Source organism: Hemitrygon akajei, chromosome 5 (assembly GCF_048418815.1).
Source record: "Hemitrygon akajei chromosome 5, sHemAka1.3, whole genome shotgun sequence".
NCBI classification, from domain to species: domain Eukaryota; kingdom Metazoa; phylum Chordata; class Chondrichthyes; order Myliobatiformes; family Dasyatidae; genus Hemitrygon; species Hemitrygon akajei.
This window is the reverse complement of record NC_133128.1, coordinates 124,784,014-124,799,075: the sequence shown is the minus strand read 5'-3', so window position 1 is coordinate 124,799,075 and position 15,062 is coordinate 124,784,014. Positions and strand designations below refer to the sequence as shown.

General features: G+C 40.3%; 1 protein-coding gene across 1 annotated transcript in view; it reads right to left on the bottom strand.

The window, feature by feature from the left end:
* Window positions 1-6,077: 6,077 nt before the first annotated feature.
* Window positions 6,078-15,062, bottom strand: part of LOC140727240 (sentrin-specific protease 2-like) — a 90,948-nt gene continuing 81,963 nt past the window's right edge. Inside the window, exons 16-18 of the mRNA XM_073044504.1 lie at window positions 13,462-13,546; window positions 12,176-12,271; window positions 6,078-6,698 (exon numbers count right to left, since the gene is read on the bottom strand). Of these exons, the coding sequence (XP_072900605.1) occupies window positions 6,636-6,698; window positions 12,176-12,271; window positions 13,462-13,546 (244 nt within the window). The 3' untranslated portion in view covers window positions 6,078-6,635. The remainder of the gene's footprint in view (window positions 6,699-12,175; window positions 12,272-13,461; window positions 13,547-15,062) is intronic.

Here is a 15,062-nt window from a genome sequence, read left to right as displayed (position 1 = left end):
TTTTTCCTGACTTCTGAAAAAATGTTGGATTTAAGCATTGTGATACCACAATGAGATACCACAATGAGATACCACATTGAGATACCACATTGTGATACCACATTGTGATACCACATTGAGATTTAAGATCTGACACCACCTTGTGATAAGATAAGGCTTCTTGTAAGTTTTCACACTCGGTGGCTAATTCGAGACGTGCTATATATTGATCTTGCAATAATAGAATAACAACAATATACCTCCAAGGCAGGATAATGTCTGAGCGGCTGAGGATTGATGGAATACAGGCCTAAGGGATCCTTTGATACCTCATAACGGGACCATGTGTGGGCAAAATTCCAATATACAGAGTCATAATTATACCTCGATTATGTTCTTGGTGACGTCCACATACAGAGTTTCCAGGAATGGAAAGGTTAGCTAACTTCTTCATTCCAGCGATCATCTCATTAAGGCACTTTACACTTTCTTAATGCACTCTGGGTCAAATAAGCCACCTAATCATAAAGCAGAAGTTCCTGAATTGGACAAGGTAGCAAACAGTGACCAATCCGGAAACTTATAACTACAAGACTTGTGAGATCCACAACATGATGAGTCATACACACAGAAACGGGTCCTTCAGCCTTCCACGACCACCAAGATTCTTACCTAAGCTAGGCCCATTTGCCTGCAGTTGACCCATATGCCTCTAAACCTTTCCTAACCATATACCTGTCCAGGTGCCTTTTTAAATGGCTTTACTGTACTGCATTAGTCACTTACTCTGGCAGCTCTTTCCATATATTAACCACCATCTGGGTGAAAAAGTTGTCTTTCTTTAAATCTCACTCATCTTACCTTAAACCTGTGCTCTCTAGTTCTTGATCTCCCAACCCTAGAAGACTGTGTATTCATCCTATCTTTGACCCTCATGATTTTATACACATATATAAAGGTCACTCCTCATTCTCCTCACACTCCAATGAATGAAGTCCTAGCCGGCTCAAACCGTCTCTGTAACTCAGACCCTTGAGTTCTGGCAACACCCTATTAAATCTTTTCTGTACACTTTCCAGCTTGTGTAGATGCAAAATAACATTCCATCTCCTATGTTGAGTGTTCTGACTAAAGAAGGCTAACATATCAATCACCCTGTCTATTTGTGATACCACTTTCAGGGAACCAGGGTGCACTTACTCCTGGGTCCCTCTGTTCTATAACATTCCTCAGGGCCCTACCATCGACTGTGAATGTCCTACTCTCATTTATCTTGCTAAAATGTGACACCACATAGTTATCTGAATTAAACTCCATTTGCCATTCATACAGTGCCTATAAAAAGTATTCACCCCCCATTGGAAGTTTTTATGTTTTATAGCTTTCCAACATTGAATCACAGTGGATTTAATTTGGCTTTTTGATACTAATCAACAGAAAAATATTCTTTCATATCAAAGTGAAAACAGATCTCTACTAAGTGATCTGAATTCATTACAATTACACACAAAATACTTGATTGCATAAGCTTTCACCCCTTCAAGTCAGTATTTAGTAGATGCACATTTGGCAGCAATTACATCCTTGAGTCTGTTTGGACAGGTTTTTATCAGCTTTGCACATCTGGACACTGCAATTTTCCCCATTCTTCTTTACAAAACTGCTCAAGCCCTGTCAGATTGCATGGGGATTGTGAGTGAACAGCCCTTTTCAAGTCCTGCCACAAATTCTCTATTAGATTGCCGTCTGGACTCTGACTTAACCAGTCCAGGACATTAATTTTGTTTTTAAGTCATTCTTGTGTAGCTTTGGTTTATGCATGGGACTATTGTCTTGCTGGAAAACAAATCTTCTCCCAAGTCGCAGTTCTCTTGTAGACTGCATCAAGTTTTCCTCCAGGATCTCCCTGTATTTTGCTGCATCCATTTTACCCTCTACTTTCACAAGCCTTCCAAGGGCTTGCTGCAGCGAAGCATCCCCACAGCATGATGCAGCCACCACCATGTTTCACAGTAGGGATGGTGTGTTTTTGATGACGTGCAGTGTTTGGCTTACACCAAACATAGCGTTTAGTCTGATGTCCAAAAAGCTCAATTTTGGTTTCATCAGACCATAGGACCTTCTTCCAACTGCTTTCAGAGTCTCCTACATGCTTTCTGGCAAACTCCAGCTGAGATTTCTCGAGATTTTATTTTTCAACAGTGGCTTTCTCTTTGCCACTCTCCCATAAAGCTGTGACTGGTGAAGCACCAGGAAACAGTTGTTGTATGCAAAGTCTCTCCCATCTCAGCCACTGAAATTTGTAACTCCTCCAGAGTCATCATAGGTCTCTTGGTGGCCTCCCTCACTAGTCCCCTTCTTGCATGGTCACTCAGTTTTGAGGACGGCCTGCTCTAGGCAGATTTACAGCTGTGCCATATTCTTTCCATTTCTTGATGATTGACTTAACTGTACTCCAAGGGATATTCAGTGACTTGGAAATTTTCTTGAACCTATCTCCTGACCTGTGCTTTTCAATAACCTTTTCGCAGAGTTGCATGGAACATTCTTTTGTCTTCATGGTGTAGTTTTTGCCAGGTTACTGACTCACCAGCAGTTGGACCTTCCAGATATCTGTGTAATTTTACTACAATCAATTGAACCACCTTGACTGCACATAGGTCTCCAAAAATAGATCTACACTTAACTAATTATGTGACTTTTAAAACTAATTGGCTGCACCAGTGATGATTTGGTGTGTCATATTAAAAGGGGTGAATACTTATGCTATCAATTATTTTGTGTTTATTTTTATAATTAATTTAGATCACTTTGTAAAGATCTGTTTGACATGGAAAAAAAGTCTGTCTGTTGATCAGTGTCAAAAAAGCCAGATTAAATCCACTGTGCTTCAATGTTGTAAAACAATAAAACATGAAAACTTCTGGGGGGGGGGGGGGGTTGGTGGAGTGAATTCTTTTTACAGGCACTGTACCTCCTGAATGAAAGCTCATTCTGTATCACGAAGTTCAACCAGACACTTTCCGGTGCCAAACGCTGTCTTCACCACAAAGTTTGGATTCAGATTTATTATCATTGACTTACATGAAATGAAATTAGTTGTTTTGTGGCATCAGTACAGTGCAAGATATAAAATTACTATGAATTACAAAATAAATCCAGAGTGGATAAAAGGAATAAATGAAATGGTGTTCTGGGTTTTTAGGATCATTCAGAAATCTGATGGCCGAAGGGAAGAAACTGTTTCTGAATTGTTGAGTATAGGTCTTCAAGCTCCTGTACCTCCTTTCTAATGGTAGTAATGAGAAAAAGGCTTATCCTGGATGGTGGGGATTTTTAATGATGCATGTTGGCTTCTTGAGGCACTGCCTCTTGAAGATACCCTGAAAGGTGGGAAGGGTTGTGTACATGATGAAGCTGGCTAAGCCTACGATTTTCTGCATTGGAATCTCAGTGTTAGGCTATGATGCAATCAGTGAGATTGCTCTCCACAGTACATTTGTACAAATTTGCGAGTCTTTGGTGACATACCAAATGTCTTCAAACCCCTAGAGAGGAAATGCATCAATGTATTGTGTCCAGGTCAGACGTTGACCCCAAAAAACTTAAATATTGCTCACTCTTTCCACCAGTGACCTCCCAATAGAGGATTAGAGTATGTTCTCCTGACTTCCTTTCTTTATATTGACGATCAGTTCCTCAGTCTTAATGTGTTAGTTTCAGCATCCTGACTTGAGGGGGACCAGGGTAGCATGGTAGCGTAGTTGTTAGCGCAGTGCATTATCGTACCAGTGGCCTGGGTTCAATTCCCACCGCTCACCTGTAAGGAGTTTGTATGTTTGCCATGTGGATTTCCTCTAGTTTCCTCCCACAGTCCAAAGATGTACTGATTGGTAGGTTAAATGGTCATTGTAAATTGTCCCATGATTAGGCAAGGATTAAACTGGGGAATTGCTGGGTGGCATGGCTTGAAAGGCCTATTACACGTTGCAACTCAATAAAACAAAATTGTAGATAATATGAAAATTGTCAGAGTTGAGAGAACATGGAAGGTAGTCTTAATGAAATAAAATCTAATTTAAAGATATAATTATTCCATGAATATTAGGTTAAAATTATGTAGTTTAACTAAAGTTACCAATAAAAATATAAATTAAATATGCACACAAAAATTACATCTTATATAGTTCTCTTGTTTTAAGTTCCACAGTTTCTTCCTCTTGTTTTTCTTCCAACTCGACATCAGACATTGGCGCTTCAGGAGCAGTCTGTTGAGAATTTGTGTCTGTACTACTGACTGATGCTGGGGTAAATGATGCAATAGATAAATCCATAGGACTTCAATGTTGAAGTGCTTCAGAATATTTCATTGAATCTAGTGTAAAATGTTCCAGTTATTTTTATTTCCAATGTTGCAGCAATGTATACTTTTGTTAGGTATACCTTTCAACCTGGTGTGGTCTGCTACTGCTGCTGTAGCCCATGCACTTCAAGGTTCAACATATTGTGCATTCAGAAATACTCTTCTGCAAAACACAGTTGTAATGAGTAGCTGAGCCTTGCCAACTTGAACCGGTATGGCCATTCTCCTCTGACCTCGCTCATTAACAAAGTGTTTTTGCCCACAGAACTGCTGCTCACTGGATGTTTTTTTTTGTTTTTTTGCACCATTCTCTGTAAAATCTAGAGACTGTTGTGTGTGATAATCCCAGGATATCAGTAGTTTTTGAGATACTCAAACTACTTCATCTGGCACCAACTATCATTTCATTGCCAAAGCCACTTAGATCACATTTCTTCCCTATTCTGATGTTTGGTCTGAATACCAACTGAACCTCTTGACCATGCCTGCATACGAATTGATGCCACATAATTGGCTGAATAGATTTCTGCATTGATGAGCAGGTGTACCTAACAAAGTGGCCCCATTCTATTGGGAGCTGTTTCATTGATTCTATTGTGGTTCTTGGATTTACTGTGAATGCCCACAAGAAAATGAATCTAAGGGTTGCGTATGTTGATAATAAATCTACTCTGAACTTTGAATTGAGTGTACTTCTACCACGTGAAGAGCAATGTATTTTGAGATGAAAGCCAACAACTTGCACTGATCGTGCTGGCATCTTGTTAATGCTCATGACAAACTAACATGAATATAGAACTGAAATTGTTTGAATTGAAAAGGTTGATAATTGTCTTCATCCCTCAGATACCATCTTCCATAACATAATTTTTAGTCTTTATTGTTGTCTCATATACACATGGTTGTAATGTTTCACCTGATAACTGTGCGGTTTAATAGTACTGGTGGATCTGAATTCCTGAGTAGCATATCAAATGCAACTATCACCAAACTATTACCCAACTATCTCCGGATACATTAGGACAGGTAAACAAAAAATTTCATCAGAGATTTGAGACGAATCTTCAAGGAAAGGAAGAGGAAGGAGGTGTCAGGATAGAATAATATGGTAGTATTTTATGCTGTCAATGATACCATGAAATAAAGGAGGAACATAATGCGAGACAGGAGGACCAAGTGAAGGTAGTGGTGGTGTTGTAGAGCTGAAGGACAATCACAGTATGAAGGGTGAGACACAGAATTCCATTTATATAGCTTTTCACCATGTCCCAAGATATCAAGAGTACTTTTCAACAATGAGACCACTCAAAATGGAGGAGGAGGATTTGGGATTGATTGGGAACCTAGAGTTCATTTGTCAGAGAAATACAAAAAGCCCAGTATAAAAAGGTAGAAGAAAAATGGCCACCTTCCAAATCACACACCTGTCCCACAAAGGCAGGTCCTATGGTTTCTGCGTTGGCCTTCTCCACTACCTCAGATCTCATAGAAGCAAAGTGGAAGAAAATCTGCCTTGATCCCAAGGGTCTGCTCAAATCACTGGCATCAAACTTGAGATAGTGTTGAGAGGGAGAGGGAACTGGATTAAATTACACCCAAAGTGCCATTGCAGTTCATTGACGATGAAGGACAGAGAAGATGTGGAGTGAGTATGAATATGGGTGGCAGAGTTTGGATGAGCTTGTATACACATACACACACAAAATTACAAAATTAACACAACTGAAGGATAATACATGGTCAGAATTTAACTTTATTAAATACAGTTATAAATCTCAGTTTCAACACAACACAATGGAACTGTATCCAAAGGATTTACAAGTCTATAGGATTCCACAGTTGTAGCATCAGAAGGAATATACCACAGCAACACTGTTGCTTCAGGTGTTGCAAAAAAAAGGAAGATTCCTTCACTGACTGCATTAACATCTTGCATCACAACCTACACATACTGTTTTGTAAGGGCAGGAGAAGCCCTTATAACGTTCTTCTTATTGCTGTTGGGTGAATTAGAGAGGCAGGAGTTCTCTACCACACATTTGCCCAAAAGTCAGTAACCACACCAGATTCAGCTTTTTGAACAACAAGAGCTGAGCTGAATGTCTAGTTCATACTTACTTCTGCTATCTCCACATCTTGAAATTCTCAAAGCAGGGAAAGGATAACACTATCATGGTGGTTACAGCTTCTCCAGGTTCCCAGAAGAGGCCAGTATTTGGCCTATTTCAGCCACGCAGAGCCAGCAGAGGGAACACAGGATATTACTTCTTTATGCCTGTCGGCTCCCCAAGAATCACAACAGCTTTTTGTGGAGGATCTCCCAAACCATTTTCATCCTGAAGTAGGGAATATCATGCTGGAAGAAGCAGGAAAAAAAAAATTCCAAAGTAAACGATTTAACAATTTGAAATCACAAGCATGATCTGCAGATGTTGGAGATCCAAAGGAACGCATAAATTGCTGGAGGAACTCAGCAGGCCAGGCAACATCTATGGAAAAGAGTAAATAGTCAACTAGTGAAGGGTCTCAGCCCAAAATCTCTCTTCCATAGATGCTGCCTGGCCTGCTGAGTTCCTCCAGCAATTTGTGTGTGTTGCTAACAGTTAGAGATAATATCCAATAATGAATAAGCTTCAGCGGGCTTACTTAACAGATTTTGAAAAATACTAATACCTAAAAATCATTATGAACTCACTACACATTAAAGCTCTGCGGTAAATTTATTTCAGAATCTCAATCTCCTCCCTGTGAAGAGTGAGCAGCCATTCTCTTTGTACGTCCCTCCTCCATTGGCACTTACCAACCTGGCACATTCTAATAACTGGCCTCTCAGAGGCAGGTGCAGAACACACACAGTGCCAGTGGTTAACGCAAAGTGCTGATTAACCAAGCATTTACTGTCCCCAGCTACTCTACATTTCAATGCTACGCGCTGATGGATCCAAACCTATTACATCTGTACCTATACAGTGACAACCCGTACCTAGCAGTACTGTCGAATGACAGAGCTACACCCACCATGAATGCCAAGTTTTTTTCCCCTGCAGGAACAATGCAAGGATAAATCCAGAATAGCAAGACTGAAGAATTCTCACAACTTACTGTAGGTTAATAAAGGAATGCAACACACACACTTTAAACTAATTGAGGTATTCCAAATGAGATTCACAAAGGTATTTCTCAGGGTAAGACGATTGTCCTATCATGAATATCTGAAGCATTTGATTTGGAGTTCATAAGAATGAGGTGGATGGTGGAGATCTTATTGAAGCATAGAGAATCCTAAAGAGCAAGATGTGGTATATGTGGAGGTATTTCCCTTTTTTGGGGGTACCTTGAACTTGGGGGTAGAGTTACAGCGGAAGATCATTGGAAACTGAGGTGCACATGAATTTCTTGGAGAGCACTGAATCTCTGAATTCTCTGCTTGTGCTTTACAAATAAACTTCTGCCTAAAATTGTATTTTGATATTGTCTTTGACGTTTTGTCTTATCAAGCACACTCACGTCACATGTAACACACTTGGCTAAGATGTAAAAGTTTACTGATATAGCTTGTCCCAGATGCACAAGGCCATGCTTTTTTTTTGCACAACAGTAACAGTGGAGGAAGGCATTTGGGGTACTGGGAGAGAGCTAGAATTTAGTCATGGTTCGAATATAGAGTTATGATCATTCTGAAAGAACTAAATTGCTTGTTCCTGTTTCTAATTTGTACACCTGCCACATTAGGACTTCTTCAATTAGTCTAGCTATATGCACTGGACTGCTGGTTGTTTTCTGTTGTTTTTCTGCTAAGAATCAAGATTGGTGATCCTTTCAACCAACCCTTCTATCTTTTTGATAGGAGTTACACATCTTTTCTAATGGCTATAGGGTATAAAGCAGGCAAGTTGAGAGGAAAAATTCAGTTAAGCAAGAGCAGTCAATATTTGAAAAGAAAGAGTGATAGGACGGGTTCTTCCGTCATTTTCAAAGATGGCTAGCTATATAACTAAAGGTAAAAAATTTATGGACTTGGAAAAAGAGCTAAGGAATAGGACTGCTGCTCAAAGGAGCCTATTTACCCTAATGCACTTAATAGCCTATTTTTATCAAGTCAGGCTACACTGCAGGTACAAATCTTAGATGAAAATCTCCTTTATTCTGGTTTCCTTAACAGAGTCATAGAGCACAGAAACAGGCCCTTCTGCCCATCTAGTCCATGCAAAGCCTTTAAACTGCTTACTCCCATCGACCTGGCCTCCATATCTCTACTATCTATGTACCTATCTAAACTTCTCTTAAATGTTGAAATCGAACTTGCATGCACCACTTGTGCTAGCAGCTCATTCCAAACTCTCATGACCCTGAGTGAAAAAGTTTCCCCTTAAACTTCTCACCTTTCACCCTGAACACATGACCTCTGGTTGTAGTCCCACCCAACTTCAGTGGAAAAACTCTGCTTGCATTTACCCTATCCATATCCCTCATAATTTTGTACACCTCTATCGAATCTTCTCTCAATCTTCTGTGTTCCGAAGAATACAGTCCTAACCTATTCAACTTTTCCTTATAACTTAGGTCCTCCAGACCCAGCAACATCCTTGCAAAATTTTCTCTGCATTCTTTCAACCTTGTTTACATCTTTCCTGTAGGTAGGTGACCAAAACTGCACACGATACTCCCAAATTTGGTCTCACCTACAACTTTAACATAACATGCCATCTCCTGTACTCCGTACATTGATTTATGAAGGCCAATGTGCCAAAAGCTTTCTTTACAACTCTATCCACCACTTTCTACAAATTATGGACCTGCATTCCCAGATCCCTTTGTTCTACCACACTCCTCAGTGCCGTATCCTTCACTTCGTTGGTCCTACTGAAATGCAAAACCTCGCATTTGTCAGCATTAAACTCCATCTGCCATTTTTCCAGCCAATGCAGATCCCTCTGCAAGTCATGATAGCCTTCTTCACTGTCCACTACACCCCCAACCTTGGTGTCATCCACAAATTTGCTGATCCAGTTTACTACATTATTATTTAGATCATTGATAGAGATGACAAACAAAAAAGCATTGATCTCTGCAGCACATCACTAGTCATGGGCCTCCAGTCAGAGAGGCAACCATCTACTACCACTCTCTGGTTTCTCCCACAAAGTCACTAATCCAATTGACTACCTCATCCAGAATGCTGAGCAACTGAACCTTCTTGACTAGCTTCCCATGTGGGACCTTATCAAATGCCTTACTAAAGTCCATGTAGACAACATCCACTGCCTTGCCTTCATCCACTTTCCTTGCAACTTCCTCAAAAAACACTAAGATTGGCTAAACATGACCTACCATGCACAAAGCCATGCTGACTATCCTTAATCAGTCCACGTCTATCCAAATACTTATATATCCGGTCCTATAGCATATCTTCCAGTAATTTTCCCACAACTGATTTCAGACTCACTGGCTTATAATTTCCTGGTTTATGTTTAGAGCTTTATTTAAACAGCAGAACTACACTGGCTATCCTTCAATGCTCTCCTGTTGCTAAGGATGATTTAAATATCTCTGCTTGGGCCCCTGCACTTTCTGCACTTGCCTCATGTAGAGCCCGAAGGAACACCTTATCAGGCCCAGGGATTTATCCACCCTGATCGGCCTCAGGGTAGTAAACACCTCCCCCTATGTAATTTGTGCATGGTCCATGAAGTTGATGCCGCTGTGCCTCACTTCTGAAGTCTGTGTGCCTGTCTCCTGAGTAACTACAGATGCAAAGAATTCATTTCAGATCTCCCCCATCTGTTTTGGCTCCACACATGCATTACCATTCTGGTCTTCCAGAGGATCAATTTTGTCCCTTGCAATACTTTTGCTCTTGACATATCTGTAGAATCCCTTAGAATCTCCTTCACCTTATCTGCTGGAACACCTTCATGCAGTCTTTTAGCCTTCCTGATTTCTTTCTCAAGTGTTCTCTTGCAGTTCTTTTATTTCATAAGCACCTCATTTGTTCCCACTTGCCTATACCTGCTATGCACTTCCTTTTTTCTCTTAACCAGGGCCTCAAAGCTCTTGAAAACCATGGCTCCCTAAACTTGTTATCTTTACCTTTTATTCTGACAGGCATATACAAGCTTTATACTCTCAAAATTTTGTTATTGAAGGACTCCCACTTACCAAGTATACCTTTGCCAGAAAACAGCCTGTCCCAAATCCACACTTGCCAGATCACTTCTGATATCATCAAAATTGGCCTTTCTCCAATTTAGAATCTCAATCCGTGGTCTAGATCCGTCTTTTTCCATATTTACATTGAAACTAATGGCATCGTGGTCACTGGATGCAAAATGTTTCCCCACACAAACTTCTGTCATCTGCCCTCTCATTTCCTAATATAAATCCAATATTGCACACTATCTCTTTGGGACTTCTACATACTGATGAAGGAAAGTTTCCTGAACATATTTGACAAACTCAAGTCCTTTTATACTATGGGATTCCCAGTCAATCTGTGGAAAGTTAAAATCACCTACTAAAACAACCTTATGTTTCTCAACAGTCTGCAATCCCTTTATAGATTTGTGCCTTTAAATCCCGTGGACTGTTGGGTGGCCTGTAATACAGCCCCATTAATGTGGTCATACCTTTCTTATTACTCATTTCCACCTAGTACACCTCACTGGTCGAGATCTCCAGTCTGTCCTGATGGAGCACTGTCATGACATCTTCCCTGATCAGTAACACCACCCCTCCTCCTTTAATCCTTCTTGCACCGTCACATCTAAAACAATGGAACCCTAGAATATCAAGCTGTCAGTCCTGCCTCACCTGCAAACAAGTCTCACTAATGGCTGCAACATCATTATTCCAAGTGTTGATCCTTGCCCTGAGCTCTTCTGCCTTTCCCAATATACTTCTTGCATATACACAGTTCAGGACACTAGTCGTACCATGCTCAACCTTTTGAATTGAATTGAATTGAATGATCTTTATTGTCATTATACATAGGTACAATGAAACTCTGTTTGGCTTCCTCTCAGGCAATCAAACAAAGTGGTAGATAAAAACAAGACAGTAATAGAAAAACAGTATTAAATAGATGTGGCATAAAATAAGTTACAGCAGCACCAGAATGTCACAGTAATGCACAAAGTGCCATTAGTGCAAGTATTTGAGTCCTTGTGTGTGCTCACGGTTTCAGTCATTGTTCTGTGGGAGTGGTGTGATGGAGGCCACAGCTCTGGGGTAGAAGCTGTTCCTCAGTCTACTTGTTCTGGTTTTTAGTGTCCTGAACCTTTTGCTGGACGGAAGCAAGTCAAACAGGGAGTGGCCGGGGTGTGTGGATTCCTGACTTTGTCTGAGGTCTTACCAACATCTGTCTCCACCACTGTTCTGGCACTCTGGTTCTCATTCCCCTGCAACTCTAGTTTAAACCCACCATGCAGCATGAACTTCTCACTAGGATATTAGTCCCCCTTCAATCCAGGTGCAAACCGTCCCTCCCGTACAGGTCTCACCTTCCCTGGAAAAGAGCCCAATGATCCAAAAATCTTATTAATTTTTGACATTTTTCAAAGAATATAACCTAGTACTTACTGGAGTCAAAGGGACTTTATCACTCTCATTGAGTAAGACCACAGTAGAGCTGGTGTAGTAAATAGAAGAGTAATTTCCTTGGAATAATGTGGATTAGTTACTAGAGGTTGTTATTGTGAATGGAAGGGGACCTATCATGTTCTGTCATTATCTGACTTGAATATACTAATTCCCAGGTCAGAACTACTCTCTGATCCCCAACATCTGAGCCTTAATAAGCAGAAAATGTGATGTTTTAAAAGAATAATTTCTTACCTGGGTAAAGGTAATCTGTTCATCTCTGGCAATGTAATCAGCATATTTACAGACGAATACCCCACAGTCACTTCCATTCAGCTGCTGTGGAACCTCCTGTTCGATAAGAAGGACATGTTAGTAAAGAAGGAAGCCAAAACTAAACTGCATCCATTAAATGGTCAGAAAGGGCATCTCATTTTTTTTGGTAAGCTTGGTCTGTTCATTTTGCATTTTATGGAAACTCAATTTTTCCTCACCCATCATCTATCTTACTTCAGAGGAATTAACATTTCACAAGTAATTAAACAAAATTGATTACCTTTAGTTGTCTTATGTAAATCAAAATATCAAAACACACAGTAAAATGAGTGTGGGCAGCCCGTAATTGTCACCATGCTTCCAGCAGCAACATAGCATGCCCAGAACTCACTAACCCTAACCCCTATGTCTTTGGAATGTGTGAGGAAACACACGCAGTCACAGGGAGGACAGAGAAACTCCTTATAGATGGCGGCAAAATTGAACCCTGATCTTACAGCCGTCACTGTCAGTAATTGTGTTAATTGCTATGTTACTGTGCCACTCAATTTGCAACTGTTTTGTTTGCTGCTCAATTCAAAGTAAATTTTATTACCTAAGTACATTTATGTCACCGTATACAACCGTGAGATTCGGTTGCCTCCAACTGTATAACCTTCTAAAATAGCTGTGCTGTTTTAATTCTGGTTTTCTAATCACTGTCATTGTTAAGTGACATGGTTACAGAAGATGCCTCAGATGCCAGAGACCAAAGTCCAACCCTGCCCTTGGGTGCTGTCTTTGTGAAGTTAACCTTATGACCACATAGGTTTCCAACAGATGGTCTGCCACCTACCCACATGCCAAAGACATGCAAGCTGACAGTTAACTGGCTGTTGTAAATTGATCCTATTATAAGAAGCTGGCAAGAGGAAGGGTGGGGTGGAGTTGATGGAGATTCCAGAGGAGACACAATGGGAGGAAGTACCTGTTTCCAACCTTGTATGACCTTTAGAGTTTATGCAGCTCAGCTAAAAACTTCCAAGGCTCTGAGCCTTGGAAATATTTTACAATTCTGATATAGTTGTATCAAATTAAGTACGTCCAAAGAATGAGTTCCTAAATTCCAGGTTTAGTGCCCACACTTGTTGAGATCAGCTCACATCACAGACCAGGCAATCTAGTATTGGTCTGAATCCAAAGACTAATTTTTACTTTCCCAAAAGTGACCGCATCTTCTGTCAATCTAGTATGAAATCCATAACAGTAAAGTTGCTGGTAATTACATGAGATCTCATGCTGCGGAGGACCCACTCAGAGGAATCCAACTGATGGCCTTTTTTGTTCCTGCTTTCTTCCTGCAAGTATTGTCTAAAATCAAATAAGTGAAAAACAGTGAAGGTATTTATTACTTTATAACACTGCACAACCAGAAGAGGACACAAGAACATCACTGTATGGTTTTTAATACTTGTGCTGTAATAAAATAGTTAGAGCAATCACAAGTGAAGAAGCAGCAGCCTCCAAGTCTACTCCTGTTCCAAGAAGATGCATTTCCTTTTCCTTTTACTGATCTCACCCAACTCTTGTTCTACCAGTCATCTTCTCATTCTTAATTTAGTCGATTTGAGTGAAATGTAACAACAGTGCAGGGCAGGGAAGACCCAGATTCAAAATCTAGTCTATGCAGAATCAACTTGAGGTACAATTAATCATGGGTCAGAGTTCTAATTCCTAGTTTCCAACTGACAGTTTTTATTATCCTAATCAAAATATGGTGGAAGGCCATGTTGTGATGAAGATTTTGTAACAGCCACATGACATATAATGGATGAGTGACTGGGCAATACTTGGGTAACAGAGTTGAAGCCATGCTCTTTGGTAGGAGGAATCAAAAGGCAGATTATTATCTAAAAGGAAAGAGACTGCAAATGAATGAAGAATCTAGGTGTCCTTGTGCATGAATCACAAAAGGTTAACAGGCAGGTTCAGCAAGGTATGAAGAAAGCAAACCACATATTGGCCTTTATTGCAAAGGTGTTGTAGCTTAGAAATACGTAAGGTTTGTTTGTTTTTTAAAACAATGTGAGGCCACACCTGTATTGTTTGTGCAATTTTGTTCTCCTTCTTCAAGAATGGATTTAATTAGCTTTGGAGGTAGTCCAAAAGAATTCAGCCTTCTCATTCCTGGGATAAGAGGATAGTTTTATGATGAGAAATTAAACAGGTTTTGTCCATATTCACAGGAATTTAAAATAATCAGGAGTCACCTTATTCAGATATACAAAATTGTATGGGGGCAATGAGAGGGTAGAGGTTGAGAAACAGGAGACCACAGGTATTAGAACCTGGACAACACATAAATTGCTGGAAGAACCAAGTATCAGGAAGCATCTATGGAGGAAAATACAGAGCTGATGTATTGGGTTCAGACTCAATTCAAAACTTTGACCATTTCCCTCTGCAGATGCTGCTTAACCCACTGAGAGCCACAAGCATTCTGTTTGTTAGTTAGGCAATGAGGCAAAGTCAGCATGTGTTCCTTAAGACAAAATATTGCCCGACAAATGTGCTGGAATTCTTAGAGAAAGTAACATGCAGTATTGACAAAGGGAAGGATGTTGATTACTTGAATATTTAGAAGGCCTTTGACAAGGTGCCACACATGAGGCTGCTGAACAAGACAAGAACCTATGCTATTACAGGAAAGATACCAGCATAGATAGAAGATTGACTGGCAGTAGGCAAAGGGTGGGAATAAGGAGGGCTTTTGTTCTGTTGGCTGCAGTGACTAGTGGTATTCAGCAAGGTCGGTGTTGGGTCTGCTACTTTTCACATTATATGTTAATGATCTGGATGACAGAAGTGATGGCTTTGCGGCCAAGTT